The 21,101-nt window shown below is 41.1% G+C and overlaps 1 protein-coding gene across 5 annotated transcripts in view; it reads left to right on the top strand.

The window, feature by feature from the left end:
* RAP1GDS1 (Rap1 GTPase-GDP dissociation stimulator 1) overlaps positions 1-3,794 on the top strand; it is a 174,858-nt gene extending 171,064 nt beyond the window's left edge. For all 5 annotated transcript variants that reach the window (XM_047856128.1, XM_047856127.1, XM_047856126.1 and 2 more), the window contains one exon: positions 1,889-3,794. In XM_047856128.1, coding sequence (XP_047712084.1) covers positions 1,889-2,016 — 128 coding nt within the window. In that variant the 3' untranslated portion in view covers positions 2,017-3,794. The remainder of the gene's footprint in view (positions 1-1,888) is intronic.
* Positions 3,795-21,101: the final 17,307 nt, after the last annotated feature.

Genomic DNA, 21,101 nt, shown 5'->3' with positions numbered 1-21,101 from the left:
GTCTGGCTTATTTCACTTAGCATAATGTCTCCAAGCTCACCCATGTTGTAACCTGTGTCAGAATTTCATTCTTCTTAAGGCTGAATAATTTTCCATTGTATAGATGTATTACATTTTGTTTATTCATTCATCCATCAATGGACATTTGGGTTATTTACACCTTTGGGCTATTGTAAATAATGCCACTATGAAAACGCTGGTGCACTAATATCTTTTTCAGGCCCTGCTTTTAGTTATTTTGGGTATATACACAGAAATGGAATTGCTAAATCATACAGTAATGACAAGTTTAATTTTGGGGGAAACCATCACCCACAGGGGCTGCAACATATTACACTCCTACAAGCAATGAACATGGGTTTCAATTTCTCTACATTCTACCATTTATTGTTTCGTTTTTTCTGTAATAGCCATCCTGAGGAGTCTGAGGTGGTATCAAATTGTGCTTTTGATTTGCATTTCCCTAACAATTAGTGACATTGAGGATCTTTTCATGTGTTCACTACCCATTTGTTTTTCTTCTTTGGGGCATGTCTATTCAAGTCCTTTGCCCATTTTTTAATAGGGTCATTTTGTGTTGAGTTGAAAAGGTTCTTTGTATGTTTAGGATATTAATCTTTTATTGGATATATCATTTGCAAATGTTTTCTTCCATTCTGTGGGTTGCCTTTTCACTCTATTGGTAGTATACTTTGGTACACAGAAGTTCCTCATTTTGATGAAGTCCAGTATATCTGTTTTTCCTTTTGTTGCCTGTGTTTTCTGATGCATATCCAAGGTCATCCTTGCTAAGTCCAATGTCATTTCCCTTTCTATTTTAAGTCTTAACAGTTTTAGTTCTTAAATTTAACTTTTGTATATAAGGGCTTGTGGCTGTCCAATTTTACCAGCACCATTTGTTGAAAAAACTGTCCTTTCATCATTGAATGGTCTTGACATCTTTGTCAAAAATATTTTGACTACATATATGAGGGTTTATTTCTGGGATCTCTGCTTTATTCTGTTGGGGTGTGGGTGTGTATATGGCAACCTATCTATATGATATAAAGACAGCACCACACTGATTTGATTATTATAGATTTATAACAGGTTTTAAATTAGAAAGTGTGAGACCTCCAACTTTGTTCTTTTTTGAGATTGTTTTAGATATTGAGAGTCCTTTGAAATTCCATCTGTATTTTAGGATATGTTTTTCTATTTCTATTAAAAACCTTATTTACAATAAGACCTCAAGTCTTCTTAATGTAAATATATCAATTTAAGGAATGCTGATTACATTAAACTTACTAGACCTCAGTCTTCTCATTTGCAGTCTCAAAGTCATAAGAAGAGCCTTGTATTTTCCTGTAATTGAGGTTAAATAGAGCAAGAAAGCCAGAAAGAGGATGATCAGGAATAAAAAAGGGAAGCCTGTTGACACAGAAATTTGTTGAAGGGATGTGAAGTACAACCTATTCATTTGCCACAAAATTAATTTGAAACAGATCTGAGATTTTTTTTTTAAGTCATCGACTTCATATTTGAACTGATGATAGAGTCAAGGGGTATATAACTGAAACTTGAGATCATACAATGAGCTGTGTTTCATTATAACTCATTACCCTAATCAAACTTAGACTATAGAACTTGACATTTGATTTATCTATGTATAAATATGGCAAGTAAAGTTCCTTTGATTTTTTATAACACATCTATAAAGAAGACATTTCTAGGCTACTGCTGTGCCCAACCTTGTCCTTAAAAGTGTCTTAGCATTTCTAGGCTACTACAGTTTTTTCAAAATATTATCTAAATAAACATTTTGGGTATATGTATTGGATAGACTGTATAGTAAGATTAGAACAGTTTAACAGAAGCATCTCTGTTATCTTGTTTTTTTGTCTTCCAGAATCTCTGCACAAGGAAGTACAGGATTTGGCCTTTCTAGATGTTGTATCCAAACTTCGCAGTCATGAGAACAAAAGTGTTGCCCAACAGGCCTCTCTCACAGAGCAGAGACTTACTGTGGAAAGCTGAGAACCGCCCTTCCCTGACACACAGCATCATCCCACCTCTGATTTCCCTTGTCCTCCCATCCAGCTGCCTCTTCTGCTTCATTTTCTTCCATATCACTTGTGCATGCGTGTAATGTTCCCGTACCAATTGAAGAACTGCTGTAGGTACCTGCCCAATAAGATTTCTAAACCCATAGTTAGTGTGAACATGAATTTGTCAAAAACAAGTCTCCACCCCATAACTGTTCTCTTTCTTGTATTCCTGTTGCTTGAGCTACATTAAGTAGAATGTGCATGTTGTAGTCCTATGATGATGTAAACTTGGTACTACATAATGACTTGCTCCTCACACTTGGTAAACTACATAATAATGTACTGGTAAATTAGAAACAAACAAGAATGCAGCAGGATCTGTCTAGCTTATTAAAGATGGAATTGAATAGTAAAAATAGCTCCATTTTTTGGTGCTTGGGAAGCACAGTGACCAAAAAACTGTATGGCTGCTCATTCATTAGTCTTACTAATGTCAAACCATGGTACCTAGAGTTAAATAAAATCCAATGCTCTCACTCTTTACCCTATGGTTTCTCCTTCTTCTTAACTATGTAGACTCTTGAAATTGCCACAAACTTGGCAAGACTTCCCTGAGGTTTTTAAATTTCATATTTAATTGGCTATCATCAGTAGCCTGATACTGAAAACATTGGTGGTTTTCAGCATGAAACTAAGGGGCTGAAGAATCTATTTTACACTAAGTACATCTTTTTTTTTTCTCTATATTTTAGAATCTGATATAGTTTGACCTCAGCACTTCTTCTATCAATTATCAGCGTCGTCCAACACTTGTCTTTAAAAGTCACTTGGCATTTGTTTTCACCTAAGGAAATTGAGTATAGTTCATCGGAGGGTAGTTCTTTTGGGGGGTTTTTTGGTTTTTCTTCGCTGTTTTTCATCATTCATCTTGAAAGCAAGACATTTCCCCTGTTATAATCCTTTTAAACCTTCTAGTAGAACTAGCAGGACATAGGAAACATGATTAAGAAAATAGAAGTAGCAGTACATAGAATAAAAGATTAAGAAAGAAGTTTGTCTATACTAAAGAAAGGAAGCAGGTTATAAAAGCCATAGTAGCCAGTCCAGTTCATTCTGCAGATGGTCTCATACCAAGTAGCTGTTAGAGTGTCCCACCTCCATTTGCCACAGAGAACTGCAATAGATCTTAAAGCTATCAGAAAAGGTGACAACGCCAAGACCCAAGAGATGAGAAGACCCTCTTGGCGAAATATAGTGTATTCTTCACTGCCACTACTACCACCAAATGGGTTTTTAGAACTTTGAAACACAATCTTTGTAAATCAAAAGATCCTTGTGACATACCTGTCTTGTCCCCATGCACAAGTTTGACAAATACTGGCTGAAAGGTACGATGATGGGCTCCAATATGGAAGGACTGCAGGACAGTAGAATGGGCTGCCCGGGGTGACAGAAGCTCTTTCCTTTCCAATGGGAGATGCTGCACATATCTATGGAGTGATTGAAGTTGGACTTTTGACTCAGAAACAGCTATAATTCAAGAAAATTAAAACCTCAGTGGAGGTAAAGAAACTTTGTTCCCTTTGATGTCCAGAAAAGGAACGATTATTGTGAGTGCTTATGCTACACTTACTGTAAGAATGATCTTGTTTATTGTCTTCTTCTGGGCTGGATAGTGGACTATATTTTATTATAGGTTTTGAAAAACATCTGTAATGTTGAATAGGCTATCCATATTAATAACTAAATAAATAGTATATCAAACTATTATGGCATCATTTGGTTTGTTTGTATATTTTACTTCTATTTTCAGCTCCTAGAACAGTAATTGCTCATTGTTGGTGCTAAGTATTTGTTGATGAATTCCCATTTACATAGAGAAATTGAGATTTAGGTGTTTTTGTCTGGCTTCCAAGAATATCTTTTATAGGATCTATCCCTATTGAAAAGCATCATATAGAAAACCTCAAGTCAGAGGCATCCAAAAGTTACAGATTTAAGAGAAGCTATCATCTGGGCCACCTACCAGCAATCAACTGATACACTAGGAATTCCCATCTGCAGCAAAACAAAGTACATTTCTAATCACCAGTCTTTCTACAGCGAGACCAGAAGGCTGTGCCCTTATGATAACAGAAGTCCACCAAACTGGGTGACGTGCTGCTCTGCCAGGGCAGGAGGTGGGAGTCTACAGACAATACTATACCATATATCTTGCTACTTCATCTTAGTTCTAGAGGCCACATTTAAATGTTTGCTACCCATTAAACATGCATTCTGAGGGAGACAATGGGAGGAACCGCCTGGCATAGCATTAATTATCGTTGTGTCAGGATTAGAGCATAGCTGAAAAGCAAAAAGGCCAGGAATTAGAAGGAAGATGATGTCTGAGTGAAATGCACTAAAATGTCTTCTCTCCCTCCTGGGAAGGAAGCCCATTACCTCCTTGGGATCTTGCTAACCCCCCACCCCCACCCTAAGACTAACCTCATTGTGCTCAAAGCAAAACTAATTAAATGCTGGTCCATAATTCAGTGTTTTCAACTTGATAAAACATGGTTTGTGCATATTATCTGATAACCATGGAGATGTAGACAAAGTTTTTTGGTTGTGAAATGATTTTGACTTGGACCAAAATGCAGCTCTTAAATATAAGCATTAGTGTGAAGTGTTCTGAGAAACCCTGCATGTGAAGATTTCAAACAGAAATGCTCCTTGGTGTCATTAGAAAGCTTATTATCTAATTCTGAATATGAGGGATGAAAATGTCTGTTAGGTAAGTTTTACCCCCTTTGTGTTCAGCTGTTAACTAGAATCAGTAAGCTTTAAAGTCATAACTCTAGGCAACCATAATATTTGAATTATACAAGTATCTTTTAAAAAGCACTCAATGATATTTGGGATGAATCTTCATAGCTGTAACCAGGAAAATTGAGGGTTGTTTTTTTTTTTACAAATGTGTTCTCTTAATTTATATAGATACAATACATAATTAATGCCATGTAGCTTCATAGGTTGATGTTTTATAGGGGTGTCTGACATATGAAAACTGTTTCAAGTGTAATTAGTGGAAAGAGTAAGGTCTTTACTGTGTGATCTGAAGTCACATCCTGGTTCTGTTACATACTGGCTATGTGACCATCACAAAGTTACTTAAACCCTCTGGGCCTGTTTTCTCATCAATATGATGAGTTTAATAATCTCTCCTTCCCAGGGTTTCTGTAATAACTGAAATTTGCAGAGGTTGAAGGTAAGGTTGGATAGAACTATAATATCTGTGATACCCTATGGCCTATCCCCTTTTCCCCCCTGCAGGATCCCAGCTAAAGGAATTCAAAGAACAGCCAAATAGGAGACACGATTAATAGTTTGAGGAGCACTGAGTTATTCTCAGTTCAAAATACATAACCCCTTGCTTCCCCTCCCCGCCAAAACTATGACAGCCAGGTCTGCAGAGCAGGCCTTGGATGTAGGTCCCTAATACAGTACTTCCCCTTCCCATTCAGATGTCTCTGTCTCTACAGTGGAAATAACAGTTCAATAATCTTACCTTTTATTATTATTAAGCCAATATAAATGAAACTGCAGTACTATGAGTTCTCAATCCCTCTTCCCATTTTCAATGTTGCTCAGTTTATCAGTATATGTTTTTATATACCTGTTCATTTATGCCTTTTTCTTAAATATAAATACTGTGTGTTTTACATGAAGGCTTTTGGTAGCTATGCTCTGAATCCTGATAGAATCCACCTGTGATGGCCTATTGGTCATTATGCTTCTTGACTACACAGGCAGAGTCCCTTTATGTTGGAGGTTTCAAGGGTAAGCTGTTGGTTATATGGCATGAATGGTCAGCTACAGTATTTGAAGGAAAAAAGGGAGCATTGCATGGAATTTATGCTCCTTTTTAAATTTAACTAATTCCTTATTCTTTCCTTCTTAGTGGACTTCTAAAAAATCATTATTTTCTTATTCTCACTTTATTTCTTCCTAGAAAACCAACAAACCAAAACTTTTTACCAAAACTTTTTCACTACGGCCACATTTTAATCTAACATTTCAAAAATGGACAATATACACCTGTTTATAATACTAGATAGATAGGAACTTAATATGGTGAGAGTTCATTTATATATTAGAACCAATTACAATTAGACCAAACTTAGGTACATACTGATGCCTGTGGTTCTCCTGACATTTTTGTTTTCTCAGTCCCTGGCTTTCCCACTGCCTAATACCACATTTATCCAAAGAGAGATGTAGAGCCTCCTACTTACTGAGCAAAATGGAAGATCAGGGTGATGTTATGAGCAGTGTCCTGGGCTCACAAGCAACTTCAATGGTTTCTCTGGTCCCCAACATTGTCAATGCAGTTTTCAAGGAATCAAAAACAGAGCAAGCAAGGTGGCTAAGGCATGGAAATGGGGGCTCAAGGGAAAATTGACTTGAATCAAAAAAAAAAATAAATAAATAAAAGGCTTTTACCTTCACCCCTGACCTGAGGGCACATTGTTGGAACTTGTCCATGGCTCAGAGATTTGTAGTCTTGCTGGTAGGCATGTGTGCGATTTTATTTTACTCTGTTTAGCCAAATAGAGTTAAAACCACATTCAGCAGTGTGTGGAATGGTTTTTAGTTGGTATTGGTCACATATGTAATTTTCTGTTTCAGGATTAGGCTTTCAGAAATTTGGCTAAATTTATCTTCATCAGGGAAGTATAAAGCCTAATCTTGTCATACTTTGAAACCTATTTGAGGTTTCAGGTTGTTTTTTTTTTTTCCAGGAAATAATTTTAAAGTTACTAGACTTCTGTTAATATTTTAAAATTTTAAATCCTTAACACATACATCCAGTATATGAACTTTAAATATAACAATAGATCTTTTAAAAATATATGTAATCTATTTTCACATATAATTGAGAGACATTACTATTTAAGTAGTTACTTGTTATTTATTGATTCCCAGGAATCCTGAGGAATTTTGAAGGAAAGAAATTCTGGCTGTCCCTTTAGATTACAGTCCTACTAAATTTCTCTGTGAATGCTCACTTCAAATTTTATAACCATATCTATTTTAAAATAGGCCTAGCAAAATAGTGTTTCTGTTGGCTTTTAAGGGACTGCAATATAAATAAGCCAAGACCATAGGGAAGCTGGCTTCATCCCTGACCTCACAGAGTCCATGCACTCAGATGAAAAACCCCTTCTCCTTTTGGGACATTTCACAGGACTCTTCCAAGGTCAGCATCACCCCATCACCAGGAACACAGCAAGGTAGCTGCTTTTGACCTTGTCTTCCCTTAGGGATATTCTGCTCAGGTTCTTGGTTCTCAGTCCCATCCCCATGTCTAGCATAGGCACATCAGATGAATACCTGTAGTTACCTAGAACTTATGAAGGAGGGAAAGGTTGAATTATACCCTAATATAAAGGCATGTAGGTTGCAACCCAACACAAAAAGATAAATAGCTGACCTAATCAGGGTGAACAACGGGGAGGAAATATTAACCAGAGCAGCTTTGATTTCAGACCCATCTCTGAAGCAATCCAAAACAGTTCTCAATTTCACTTGGGGCCAACCATCAGTATACAATTCTTCACCCCACCTTCCCTTTTTTTAAGGTTCTAGAATGCAACCCACTCCCCCATCATATCTTTCCTACAATAACTTCCTTTCTCTTGCAGGCAAGGAAAGTAAAAGGGAGGAAGTATGAATGACTCTTATTCCACTCTTTACCCATACCACTCAATTCCTAGTACCCAGAAAGTAGAGGAAGTGACACAGCAGAGTGACCATTGAGCTTTATAATATCACATACTAATACCTTTTAAATCCTCTGCTTCCCTGCTCCTACATCCTGCCCTCTTGTTCCCCTATCAGGATAACTGTGAGCTTCAGTGCCTTACCCAGAACCATGAGAAGTGGGAGCAAGATGTGCACTGACCTAAGAAAAGCATCCGAGGGTTACCCGTACATATGAGCACCTATAACTGGATTTGGCAGTCCCTTACTCTAGAAAATGCAGGCTTTATTAAACCTGTGACTAAAGTCCTATGCAGAGTTTCAGAATGAGGTTCTGGCATGCTCGGCCACAGCAACTGCCCTGTGCGTGTGCATATGATGCAAAGGTGAAGTGTCCTGCCTCGTGTAGCTACATTGTCTTCTTTCCACTTATACAATAAGCATTTGTCCACATTACTAAGAACTCTATTTCATAAACCTCATTTTTAATGGATGCATATTCTTCAAATATATGGATGTACCATAATTTACTTAACCATTTTCCCCACATCTAGACACTTAAGACATATTTTGATTTTTGAAAAACAAACCCCAAATGCTAAGCCGTGAGCACTTGGAGATGCTAGAGCAGTTCCTAAAAAATTATCTGACCTGTCAGTCCCTCTACTTTCTGCCTCTAATTCCTATTACAATCTTCTTCAGAGGTCCTTGTCAATTGCTCAGTGTAGCCTCTTTGCACCCTCCTGATTCCACTTGTCCTTTCATTACTTCTTGGACACTCTGCTCCTGCCAAGCCCTCCCCATTCTCCTAAAGGGACTGACCACCCTAGGGAAGAGCGGCCACAAGAGCAGACTGACAGCACCTCCCTCCTGGGCATCTAGGCATTAAGTCAGTTACACCCACTCACCATTGACCACACCCTCTTCCTTAACAAATGTGTCAGAGTGGGCCAAAAAAGAGTAGGCATAGAACACACCTTCAAACACCCATTAGAGCTGATGTTTAGCTAATTGGAGCCTAATTGCCTCTTGGCAGTGTCCTCAACTGCTACCAGCACTTTTGCACCTGTTACCAATCCTGTGAACCACCACTCTTGATTTGTTCCAAGCTGATAAACACTCTCGAGGCACCACTCACATGGAGAGGGGAAGAGTGGGGTGGAGAGCCTCTTCTTCCTCAAGAATCTTTATTTAACACTCCTTGGGGTTCGATAACCTGGCTAACCCATTTCTTCCTATAGACCAAACATGGCAAACTGGGGACCCTCATACATCTTTGTATCACAGGGTATTTTGAAAAAAACGGGGCGGGGGGTGGTGCTGAAAAGCTGTAAACATTTAAAATTTGGATGATTTTGGGGGTGCCTGGGTGGCTCAGTCAGTTGAGTGCCTAACTTTGGCTCAGGTCATGATCTTGCTGTCTGGGTTTGAGCCCTGTGTTTGTTCTGTGCTGATAGCTCAGAGCCTAGAGCCTGCTTCGGATTCTGTGTCTCCCTTTCTCTCTCTGTCTCTCCCCTGCTTGTACTTTGTCTCTCTCATTCAAAAATAAACATTAAAAAATTTTAATATAAAAAATGAAAATTTGGATGATATTGGATAAAAACCTAGTCTTTTTTTTTTTCAATGGGGAAATCTGGTAACCAGGAACTCTCTATTCCAGGAGGACAGCATGTGGCTGTGGTCCCCCTTTGGATAAGGCATGCTTCTCCAGCCTGTTAAGAGTCCCTGCCTGGCCGCCTTCCCCTGTTCCTCCGTAGTTCCTGGAAGTCCATGTGTCTGCGACCCTGTGGAGCCCGTATGTGCAAGCTACCTACTTTTGGAGCAAGAGTAAGGGGAGTGGATTTTTAGGACAAAAGCAGCAGCACTACGGGGAAAGCCATTTCTAATGGAGGTCCAAATATTTGACCCAAGGGCATTGACCCTGAGCAAACATGCATTGTTTTTATCCCCTCAAAGACTTAAAATTCAGAGGGTCAGTGACAGCTGCAATCTGACAAACGTCAGGTGCGTGGAAATGCAGACAGCTACAAGCCATGCCTCGGCCTGCCCCCACTCCATCCTGCTAGCAGGAGGGGGCTGGTGCTGACCTTCTTGTCCCCTCACAGGGCTGGCAGCACACTGTGGTGACTGCAGAAATTGAAAAAGTCCCTTCTTATCTGGGTCAGAAATGCATCCCTTCTCCTGAGGCCAAAAGTATCCTAACCATCCCCATGAGTTGAGTGCTTTTATACAAAAGGGGGATACTGCTAACCCAAAAAGAAAAGCACCCTGCTCCTAAATGTTTCATTGACATCATATACCAAACGGAAGTATTTTCCCCGTATACTCCAGAGTGAATAAGCCCCAAGGGCCAGGTAATTCTCTGTGATTCAAACTACCAACATCACACAGACCGTGAGCTAAAATATGACAATAGCACAGGAACAGTTGTCAAACCTTGTTTTCACTAGAGGTGACTAATTCAGGACCAAATATGTGCCAGAGCTCCCATAGCTGTCCCATATTGGAAGATGAATATAGTATCAAGAAGAGACTCAAACAAACAAAACGTCTTCAGTTTGAGAAAATGAGGCAGAACATGAAAAAGTAGAGGAAGAAGAAAGCAGCCACCACTTGGGACACAGACATGGTGCAAATGTCTATAAAGCCAGAACATATGGGAACAGTGTGCTTAGGCAAAGGGTCAGATTAGTAGGATCAATTAAAAAAAATTTAAAAGACATTTTGTGATAGATATTATGAATTTTTCACCCAATATCCAGCTCCCCATTCCTTTTTACCAGAACTCCAGTTTTGTTCAGGGAGACATTAAGCCAAGCTTAAAATACTCCAATTTCTCAGCTTTCTAAGCTTCACCTTTTCCTTTTCTTCCTTTTCCCTGCCTCAGATAGTGATATGGTTCCACATGTCCAGCAGCCCTCTTGCAAACATGAAGTACAAACATGAGGTGAAAGGACTATACACCAAGGATAGTGGAGCAGAAAGGTGAAAAGGGCCTCGACCCTCAGTAGCATCCATGACCTGGAGGAGCTGCCCTGTGCCAAGGACTCTCAGTAACACATGAGACACACACCTGCTGTTCAAACCCCTAGAGCAAGGCTTTCTGTTATTTGGAGGAGAATGCAATTTTGATTAGCAAGGCTAGTCATTAAAGCATCAAAACCTCTGAAGACAAGTTGTTCTGTTCATGAGCCATAGACACAGAACTCATTAAAACAAAAGACAAAGGATTAAAACAGTTGGGGCTACCGGCTTTAACTCTCAAAGTTCAGAAAAGTCCCCGAACAGCCTCACTTGCTGATGTAGCAGCTTTCCTCATTACACAAAAATTTACTGAGCTCTTACGGTGTACATCAGGCACCATGTTGGGATAGAACGAGAAGACAGATATGGTCCGTTGGGGAAGAAGATGAGAAACATTAATCTATTACATTAAGTAAACAAGTAAGAGTGTTAACTGCATAAACAATTACCGGGGTCTGTAGAGAGAGGACTCCGGGCATCCTGCAGCAGAGAATACATACGAAAGAAGGGTGGAGGCAAAAGATAAGGTGGGAAAAATAGAGAAGACCAGATGGGGACAGTGGGGCTTAGACATTTAAAATTTTTATTTTGTCATAGAAAACCAAAAGTTTTTAAACAGAAGATTGGAATATTGGCTTTATGTTTTGTTCTACAACCAGAACTATTGCTAATAGGACACACACGCACCAGCAGGAAGATTAATAGGTAATTGTGCTAAGTTCCTAATATTGAGAGACAATTCTCCATGGGCATCTTGTGTTTCTATACTTCTGTGAAGAGATAGCTTTTTGTCTCTATCCCTACAAGGATGTTGGTATAAGAAACAGCCTTGTAAGACAGAGATAATGCCTCCTTTGATGGCAAAATATGGCCAAGATTGTTGGCAGACCCCTTTATAAGATTGGGGCTCTCCTAAGTGTTCCTCAATTAAAGCACAAACCTACTGTGTGTATAGTCACCATCTGAGTCACTGCCCCCTGTGGGACTAGGGGGCATGAGAAACTTACAACCTGCAGGGCAGTGAGTAATAAAGTCCTGTGTCTCTGACCCAAGAATCTCATACCTCCTCTCAGCATTGGTGAAACAGAGGCAGGCTGACCTGTTAGCTCACATGGAGGGTAAAGCCTCAGAGTCATCACAGTTCTTCATGCTTAAACTGGGACCATATGGACAGAAAAGGGTGGATTTTGGAAGCAAAGTTGATTGTGAAGTGTCTGAATTGGGTGGCAGTGCAGAAGACAGTGAAGATGTTAATGGAGAGGAGGAACAAAGGAGGAGTAACAGGTTCTTGTAAGAGAGCAGTGAGCTGACTTTGATGCACTGGGTTGGAGGTGCTTAGGGCATCTTGAGGAGACATCCAGTGGCAGGTCCTTATCTAGCTAAGCCATGCCTATAGGAGATGTTCCATATAACAATAAGACCCTCAGCCTGCAGTGTGCCTTTTAGTACTTCCTAAATGCACATATTGTTGTGTTGCATCAGGGTTCCCAGGAAACACCAAAAACATCCCCCCTGCCTGCCAAAAAAAAAGGTATACCTTACTCAAAACTTAGGGAATTAAATCTCCGGAGATGGAGCCTGGGCATCTGAATTTTTAAAGCTCCAGAAGTGGTATCTATCTGCAGCTATAGTGGAAAAACATTGGCCTATTAGAAACTAGGCCAATCAAACTTTCCTTAAAGTCTTCAGAACTTGACCTGGCCAACAAATGGCAGGTGGCCATTTACTGCATCAATAATCCAGGATCATTATTCAAACTTCAACCTTTTGGGAGCCACTAAGTTCTGACCCAGGGACCAATAACAACTTTCTAAGTGAGTGGACTTCTTTTGTTTTTTTTTTTTTAATTTTTTTTTCAACGTTTATTTATTTTTGGGACAGAGAGAGACAGAGCATGAATGGGGGAGGGGCAGAGAGAGAGGGAGACACAGAATCGGAAACAGGCTCCAGGCTCCGAGCCATCAGCCCAGAGCCTGACGCGGGGCTCGAACTCACGGACCGCGAGATCGTGACCTGGCTGAAGTCGGACGCTTAACCGACTGCGCCACCCAGGTGCCCCATGAGTGGACTTCTTAAGCTGCTCCACTCCAGATGTGGTCTAAGGTAGACATCTCCCAGAATGGTCACAGATCTTTCTGACACCCCCAAATCCCTGGAATGGTTATTCTTGACACATCCTCTGAAGATATGACCTGAATATGCTCCTGCTTGCTCAGTCTTACTGGGCACAACTCCAGATACACCCATTGTCCACAACATCCTGCCCCCATCACCTTGATGGAAAGCCCAGACATCAAGAGCCTCTTCTGATAATCTGGGGCCTTGAGCTCCTAGAGAAGGTAAAGGGAGTAAATGCACCCCTGATATGCACATAGCCTTTCTCTTCAGCTTTCCATGTGTCCATGTGTGCCTTACAACCTTTCCATGTGAGGACCCATGACTTCCTCTTGTCTGGGAAAGGGTGGTTTCTCTTCCCACCACTGGATACCTGAAGGATAGCCAACTAGTGCAGCACAAATACTCTTACTGTTTGAACCTAAGCTCATGAGACTCATGAGGATCTCAATTTCATTTGGCAATCTCACAAGAGTTTTTCTCAGCTTAATGTTGATCCCCCCTCCCGGCAACATAGCTATTTCAAAAAATAGTTGTTTCCAAAATCCTTCAAGCCTGGGAAAAAGTCTGAATTCATTAGCAAAATAATTTCTCCCAAGGTCTGATCCTCACCCACATTTGCCTTCCCTGTTCGATGCTTAAATAGGATTGGAGGGAGGGAGGAGAAGAGAGCTTGTGAGGGTTAGACACAGGCCGGAGCTCATCCAGGGTTGTCTGGCATTTGTCAGGGTCAGTTCAACTTTGAAAAAATCATCTTACAGGGAAGTAAAGATCTATTTTATAGAATAAAAGTCGATCCTTTAGGTGAGCCTATACTCTCTATTCTCATCCTGTACTGACATCCTCAGAAAAGCAGCTTCGTGAATATTTGGGTGCTTGAGACACAGCGGTCAACAACATGGGGCAATTCCATGGAAAAAAGGCAACGTTCAAGGGAATTCATGTGTTAGGAGTTCTTCAGAAGTGAGTGTTGTGGAGCATGTGTTTGGGGGAGTGGAGAGAGGGCCTCCCGAGTTCTGACAGGATCTCCCTGAGAAAGCCTTTTTTTTTTTTTTTTTAGGTGAGTCTAGGGCATGCATGGGGTTTGGAGAAAAAGAGCAGTTTGACCCCTTTAATCCCACGGTATAGGTACCACCATCTCCATCTTACAGGGTAGAGCACTGAAGTAGGAGAGAAAGTAGTGTATCTAAGGACCCACCTTAGGGGCAGGGGTGTGGCCGAGCTCTAAGGAGCGCGTACAGTTTATGACCTTCTGACTTTACCACAAATGGGTTTCCTTTTTTCTAAAAGCAACCCCAAGACTTTTCACTGACAGTATTAAAAACAAGACAATAGGCCCAAAATGGAGTTACCAAACCAAGACTTAATTACATTTTGGCCTCTCCCAGAAACGGAATCTTAAACCAGTCAACCAGGAATCACCAATCACACCAGTGAGTTGATTATGTACCTGACAGATTCCTGCCATCCCCTAAAGGAAAGTGACCTTGCCACAACCAATCTGCTTTATGCTAGCATAACTTCCTTGTTCCCACTGCCTTCTGCCCATAGAAGTCTTTCATTTTGTACAGCAACTCCGAGCTCCTTTCTATGTGCTAGATAGACGCTGCCCGATTCATGAATCATTGAATAAAGTCAGTAAGATCTTTAAAATTTACTCGGTTGACTTTTGTTTTTTAACAAAAGTATCCTTCAGGCTTAGCAAGTGACCAGACTTCTATTCACAGAGACTGAGTCATTCAGGCATATGTTCCAATGTCGAGTTTCACTCCAGCTCTTCCCATGACAGAGTCCATAAAGGAATCGACATCTCATAAAGGCTCTCCTTGAACTCGAGTGGAATGACTTGACTCCTTGTATTTGCTTTAACACTGCCCTGTATTCCCTCCATCACCCTAAAATTGAGTAGAACACTTGATATACAGGAGGTTGAGAAGACGCATGTTGAGAGCCAGCATTAGCAATTGTTCAAGGAAGCAGAGTAACGAAAGCATTAGTAAAAATTAAATTAGGACTTGACAATTAGGACTTAAAAAAAATTTTTTTTTAATTAAATTAGGACTTGAAGCCAGAGTCCTGAGACGATCTTTCCCAAAAGATATAATGTACCCTCGAGAGCCATTTTCTTATTCATGTTCTCCCACTGAGAAGATGGTGGGAGAGGATAGCACTGCTCTGCTCTCGGACAGCTCAGTGGCAAATGCCTCCATCACAACAGATTTGGGGGGTGGGGTAACCAGCCTTCTAATATTTTATTAGGTTAACATAAGCACTAATCTGGAACAGATAAAAGAAAATTTTCCTCTTTTGATTTTGGGTGCAAATCTTCACAAAATTAACAATTTTCATTTTAAAATTTGTGAATGATAAGGTATCAACTTTGCACAGTTTTAAATAAGGCTTAACTGTAAGTGCCACAAATTAGATGTGCTTAGTTAGTCCTTTGATATAGTTCTTCCACTATTAGGAGTCTACCAATGTGCAAAGTATAAGAAATGTACAAGAAAGTTTACTGCAACTGTATTTACTTGGGAAGGGCCTAACTTTCCAATAGTGATGGTTGTTTAGTTAAATTATGGTTTATCTAGACCAGCAATTCTTGAACTTTTTTGGCTCAGGATCCTCTTACACTTAAAAATGGTTGAGGCTCCAAAGAACTTTTGTTTATGTGGGTTATTTCTATGAATATTTACTATATTAAAAATTAAAAAGGAGAAATGTTTAAGGCACAAAAATACCCAAATATATATTCCGTTAGTTGTCAGAGTGAGGACATCACTACAGCATTCAGTCTCCGAAAATCTCCACTGTGCACTCAGAAAGGATAATAAAGAGAAAATGTCTAAGTATTATAATGAAATAGTCTTGACATTGTGGATTCTTTGAGAAGGCCTGGGGAACCTCAAAAATTGCCTGGACTTTTGCCTTCATTTTGCCTTTTTTGAAAAACCCTAATCTATACAATAGAATACTATGTGACCATAAAAATGTTTACTGTATAAAATATTCAGTGATAGTGAAAATGTCCTATTTTGAAGAAAGCAGACTACAAAAGAGCATAACCAGTATTAGAAAATTTAAAACAGTCTATGGCCATACCACCCTGAACACGCCCTATCTTGTCTGATCTCAGAAGCTAAGCAGGGTCGGGCCTGGTTAGTACTTGGATGGGAGAAAATTTAAAACAAAAAAGTCATAGACACACTAATTCGTGAGTCTATACCAATACAGATCTTCAGATGGTAAAAATATAAAATATATACAAATATATATACACATATAAATACACAAAGATATAAAATATAAAAATGAAAACACATATTTCTTTTTCTGTTTTCCTGTGCTTCTTGCACTGAAATTCTTTTGCAGTTAGCACAAGATATACTTAACAAATACACACATATTGCCTATTTATTGCCACCCTGAGTTTTCCTTCCCAGACATGAAAATTTCAACTCAGTAACTTTAGGAAAGATGTCATCCAGAAATATCAAAGATAAGGTATGAATTTTGCACTGCTGTAACTAAGGCCTACCTGTACATTGCCTTTGCCTTTCAGAGTGTGGTCTGTAGATGACAGCAGCGTCACCTGGGGCCTGCTAGAACCATGGCCTCCACTGCTACTCAAGACCTGCTAAATCAGACCCAGGTGATTTAAGGTGACCCAAATGATTCATGTTACATTAAAATGTGAAAAACCCTGGTAGTGCAGGAGGAATTACCTGGGAGCTTAAAAAGGCGGAATGGGGGGGCACCTGAGTGGCTCAGTCAGTTGAGCATCCGACTTCCGCTCAAGTCATGATCCTGCAGTTTGCAAGTTTGAGCCCCACGTTGGGCTTGCTGTTGTCAGTGCAGATGCCGCTTTGGATCCTCTGTCCCTCTGCTCTCCCCCCTCCCCACTTGTGCACACACACACACACACACACACACACACACACTCTCACTCTCTCAAAAATAAATAAACATTAAAAAAATGGGGAATGGAGGGGGCACCTCGTGGCTTAGTTAAGTGTCTGACTCTTGATTTCAGCTCAGGTCATGATCTCATGGTTCATGAGATTGAGCTCCATGTTGGGCTCTGCCCTGACAGTGCAGAGCCTGCTTGGGATTCTCTCTCTCTCTCTCTCTCTCTGCCTCCCCACCCACTTGTCTCTCTCTCTCTCTCTCTCTCACAAAAATATGCATTTTTTTTAAAAATGGGGAGTGGGGAAGTTCTGCATGGTGGTGTTTTGGGTTTGGTTTTGGTTTGTTTTTGTCTGATACTCCGATGGGATTATAATGTGCATCTACTGCTGAGAACAACTACTCTCAGGCAAGGGCCTGGCTTCAACCTGAAAAAGAACAAGACTGTCACCTCCAACCTCCACATGCTTCCATGCAATGTTCCCCGCTGCAACATGTTGGTGCTCACCCTGCCAGCTCCCAGATCATAGAAATTTCACAGGGACGGTGGAGCTGGATGGAGCAAATGGCTGGGTTCCAGAACAAGGAGAAAATAAGGTATTTGCTGCTGCCCTGAAGAGCTCTAAGGCCATTTGATCTGTAAAGTTACAGTGACTTCATGCATGGGCATGGGTGTCATGGCTGTTATTTTATTTGCTTCCCACAAAATACTTCGAAAGAAAATTCTGGCAAATTTTTGAAATGATTTTTTGAGTATTCTCATCAAAAGCCAGGTTTTTGTACCTGCAGACATTGTCCAGCTTTACCACAAATCCTACTTTGCATCAAACACCTCTTCATTCCAGAAGGAGGGGGCTATGGATCACCTCAGGTACCAACCCCCGTCATTCAGCAAGTTTCTGAGGTCTTGGCCTGTGCCAGGGACTGGGCCACAGTTCCGGGACTCTGTGTGCTTGACTTTCTCACTGCTTATCTGCACTTTTCCTCACCCCTGGGGCCTCCCCAGCAACACTCACCTTCTCACTCCTGCCCTGGGATGGCTTCCTCTGCTCTTGCTGGGGGCCCAGGTCAAGCCTGTCTTCCTCCTTGAGGCCTTCTTCCATGGCCCTGTGTTCTTCCCCTCTGGGCCAGCACCACCTTGGAAGATACCGGTTTAACTCGGGATGAAGTCTAAATTTTCCACATGCGTGGGGTTATTCTCTCCTTTGGTTTACATTTCCTCAAAAACGTATGCAGAGTGCTTATAGCACAGTGCCTGGAACATAGTAAACTTTCAGTAAATGCAGCCTGTTACTTCAAGGCATAGATGACGCATTACCCGCAGTACCAGCTTATAGGAGGAGGCTGTGGGTGGGCCAGTGGGCTGATTCAGTCACAAAGTAACAAAACTTAAAGAAAGCACACATCATGGAAATACAGCTATTTTATTTATAAGGCTTTAATCACCCCAACAAGTTACATTTAAGATCATTTACTTAAAAATGGACCACGACTTTTAACAATAAAACATTCCTAGGGCACCTGGGTGGCTCAGTTGGTTAACCGTCCGACTTCAACTCAGGGCATGATCTCACGGTTGGTGAGTTCCAGCCCCACATCGGGCTCTCGACTGACTGTGTGAAGCCTGCTTTGGATCCTCTGTCTCCCTCTCCCTCTCTCTCAAAAATAAACAAACATTAAAAAAATTTTTTTTTTTAAATAAATCATTCCCTATGTTTAAGATGTCCCACAAAACATGCTGAGACTATGTGTAAGAGCTTAAGGAAGATACAGAGAGCACGTCCTAAGCCATGTTCAGGTGCATCCATTTAAACAATATGGAGGAGCTCTGCCCAGGGCACATACATGCCAATTCTAATGTGAAAAACAGCATGTGGACCTCAGAACAGTCCTTCCACTTCCTCCCTGAAAACCAGCACAAAGCAATCAAACTCCGTATTTGTTTCCTAGGGCTACAATAGCAAAGTACCACAAAGTTGGTGGCTTCAGCCACAGAAATTGTCTCACAATTCTGGAGTGTAAAAGCCCAAAATTAAGGTGTTGGCAGGCCTAGGTCCTTCTGGAGGCTCTGAGGGAGAATCTGTTCCTGACTCTCTCCTAGCTTCCAGTGGCTTAGTAGCAATTCCCGGCATTCTGTGTTCATGTGCCATTCTCCCTCTGTGTGCAGCCACATCCAAATTTCCCCAGAAGACCCATCCTACTCTAGTATGACCTCATCTTAACTAAGTACATCCACTCTATTTCCAGATAAGGTCACATTCTGCTGTATTAGGTTTAGGACTTCAACATACGAATTTTTGGAAGACAATTCAACTCACAACGAACTCCTAAAACACAAGTTACAGTTGGTAATCCAGACCACCCCCAACACCCTACCAATCTTCTTTAAAATCAAAGTGGCAAATTCTCGGATCAAAGCAAACTCCAGGGGATCCAAACGGGTGCTTATAGAGAAAATACCAGAAATGTCGTATTCATTGCTTCAGGAGAATTGCTTGCCCGGCAGATAAGCAGTTTTAAACTGCCACCACCTCTCATGTAAACTGTGTCTGAGTCTTGGCAGGAAGGCAGGGCCCAGCTTCACCTGCATGCACCCTGACGCAGAGCCCTGTAAAGTCCCAGGACATAGACGGTAAAGAGAGCCAAACATCCTGCTCTCTCACTTTCCAAAACAATCTATGTCATTTTCAGGAGTGCATAAAGGGAATGAAGGACTTACCAACCCAGGGCACACAAAATACAGCCATATAATGCTCAAGTGTCTCCAAAGCACAAGTACTTCTGAATAGTGATTTCATTCCTGCAGAAACCAGAACTCCAGCCAGTAGTTGTTCTACATGGTCACCACTAGGGGGCAGGCCATTAATACGTTCCTGTCAAACCATTTGCTCTGCAAAAGTTAATATACGAAGATAAGTTCCAGATTTACAAGACCAGTGCCCTAAACCCTGAGCTAGGGAGCCTATAAGCTCCAGATTTAAAAGGAGTCTTTCTAGTTGGTTTTCTCCCACATACATTGCAAGCACACATTCAAAGAAAAGCAACAACATGGGAAGCACTATCTTGTTTGCATGCTGTTTTCTTTTTAGAATGTATTTGCACAGTAAGAAACTCTTAAACTAACCTGCTCTTCCTTCAGGTATTCTCCGATCGGGAGCTCCTAGAAGTAAATTGGGGCCTCCACTGGCCAGTGCAGGTCCCAAGGAGTTTGATTTGGGTTAACGGATACCAGGAGTGGACTAATTCAGGCATCCTGTCATGGGTGCCAAGCTTATAAGAGAAGTACTCATCATGAACAATCCAAAGGAAGCTGTATTTAATTCTTCAAAATTACAGAAGTCCTAAAAATTAGCACTTCTATGATTTTATAAACTCGACCTTTGTCACAAACTCTTCCAAAAAAGAAGGCAAAGGAAGTCTGAAGTTGGCGTTGGTCTTTGTTCTGAGTTTGGCTTCTCTTCTCTAACCCCTACCCCTACCCAGAGACATCTGCCTTATCTGTCGTCATATATAGATTTTATGTCACCAGAAGGCCAAAGTTAGTATATTTCCAGGCAAACACTGTATTTTTCCCTCAAAGACGCGGCTTCTCACTGCTGAGAGGGCAGCACCTCCGAGCAGTCCCATGACCTCACTGGAGTGTGCTGGCCATGAACCCTCGTTGGCCAGTGTTCATGGAGAGGTTGCCAGTTCTTCCTTGGAGGTCTAAACAGGATTTCCCTAGAGAAGGAGGGCTTCACTGAACAAATGACAAAGAGAGCTGCAGAGGGCCAGCCAGGTCACTGGGCTCCAGCTCCTCATTGTTCAGCCCCCCGGCTTCCCAGGGCTCCTGTCCAAGTGAGCCGGAAACTGACACTCAGAGGGACTCCACAGAACTGCAGAATGACCCCACTCCTGCCCACACAGACCCAGGGCATGAATGAGGAAACATTCTGCACAATGAGGCCAAGAGACACTTTTCAGAATCTCCTGGAGAGAAGGAAGACTGGGACCTACAGTAGGGAGAAGGCTGACAGAGACATCAAGGGGGGACAGAGACATCTACTCCTTGGGAGAAGAAAAGAGGGAGAAAAAATAAAGGGACTGACTTCTCTTTTAAGTGCTTTGTGATGCAAAATTCTTTTATTCCTGTGTTCATTTTTAAAAATGGTATTAAATATTTTTAAATCATGGAAGCAATGATTTTGTCATAAGCAAATGATATAGATAAAGAGAAATTTAGGAACTATCCTGCAGGAGTCTACCTTCAAAACAGGAAGAAACTTCCTGTAAGCCCTGAGTTTTGTG

This window comes from Prionailurus viverrinus, chromosome B1, assembly GCF_022837055.1.
Source record: "Prionailurus viverrinus isolate Anna chromosome B1, UM_Priviv_1.0, whole genome shotgun sequence".
Taxonomy (NCBI): Eukaryota; Metazoa; Chordata; class Mammalia; order Carnivora; family Felidae; genus Prionailurus; species Prionailurus viverrinus.
Note: the sequence above shows the minus strand (reverse complement) of the source record. Positions and strands in the feature narration are given on the sequence as shown.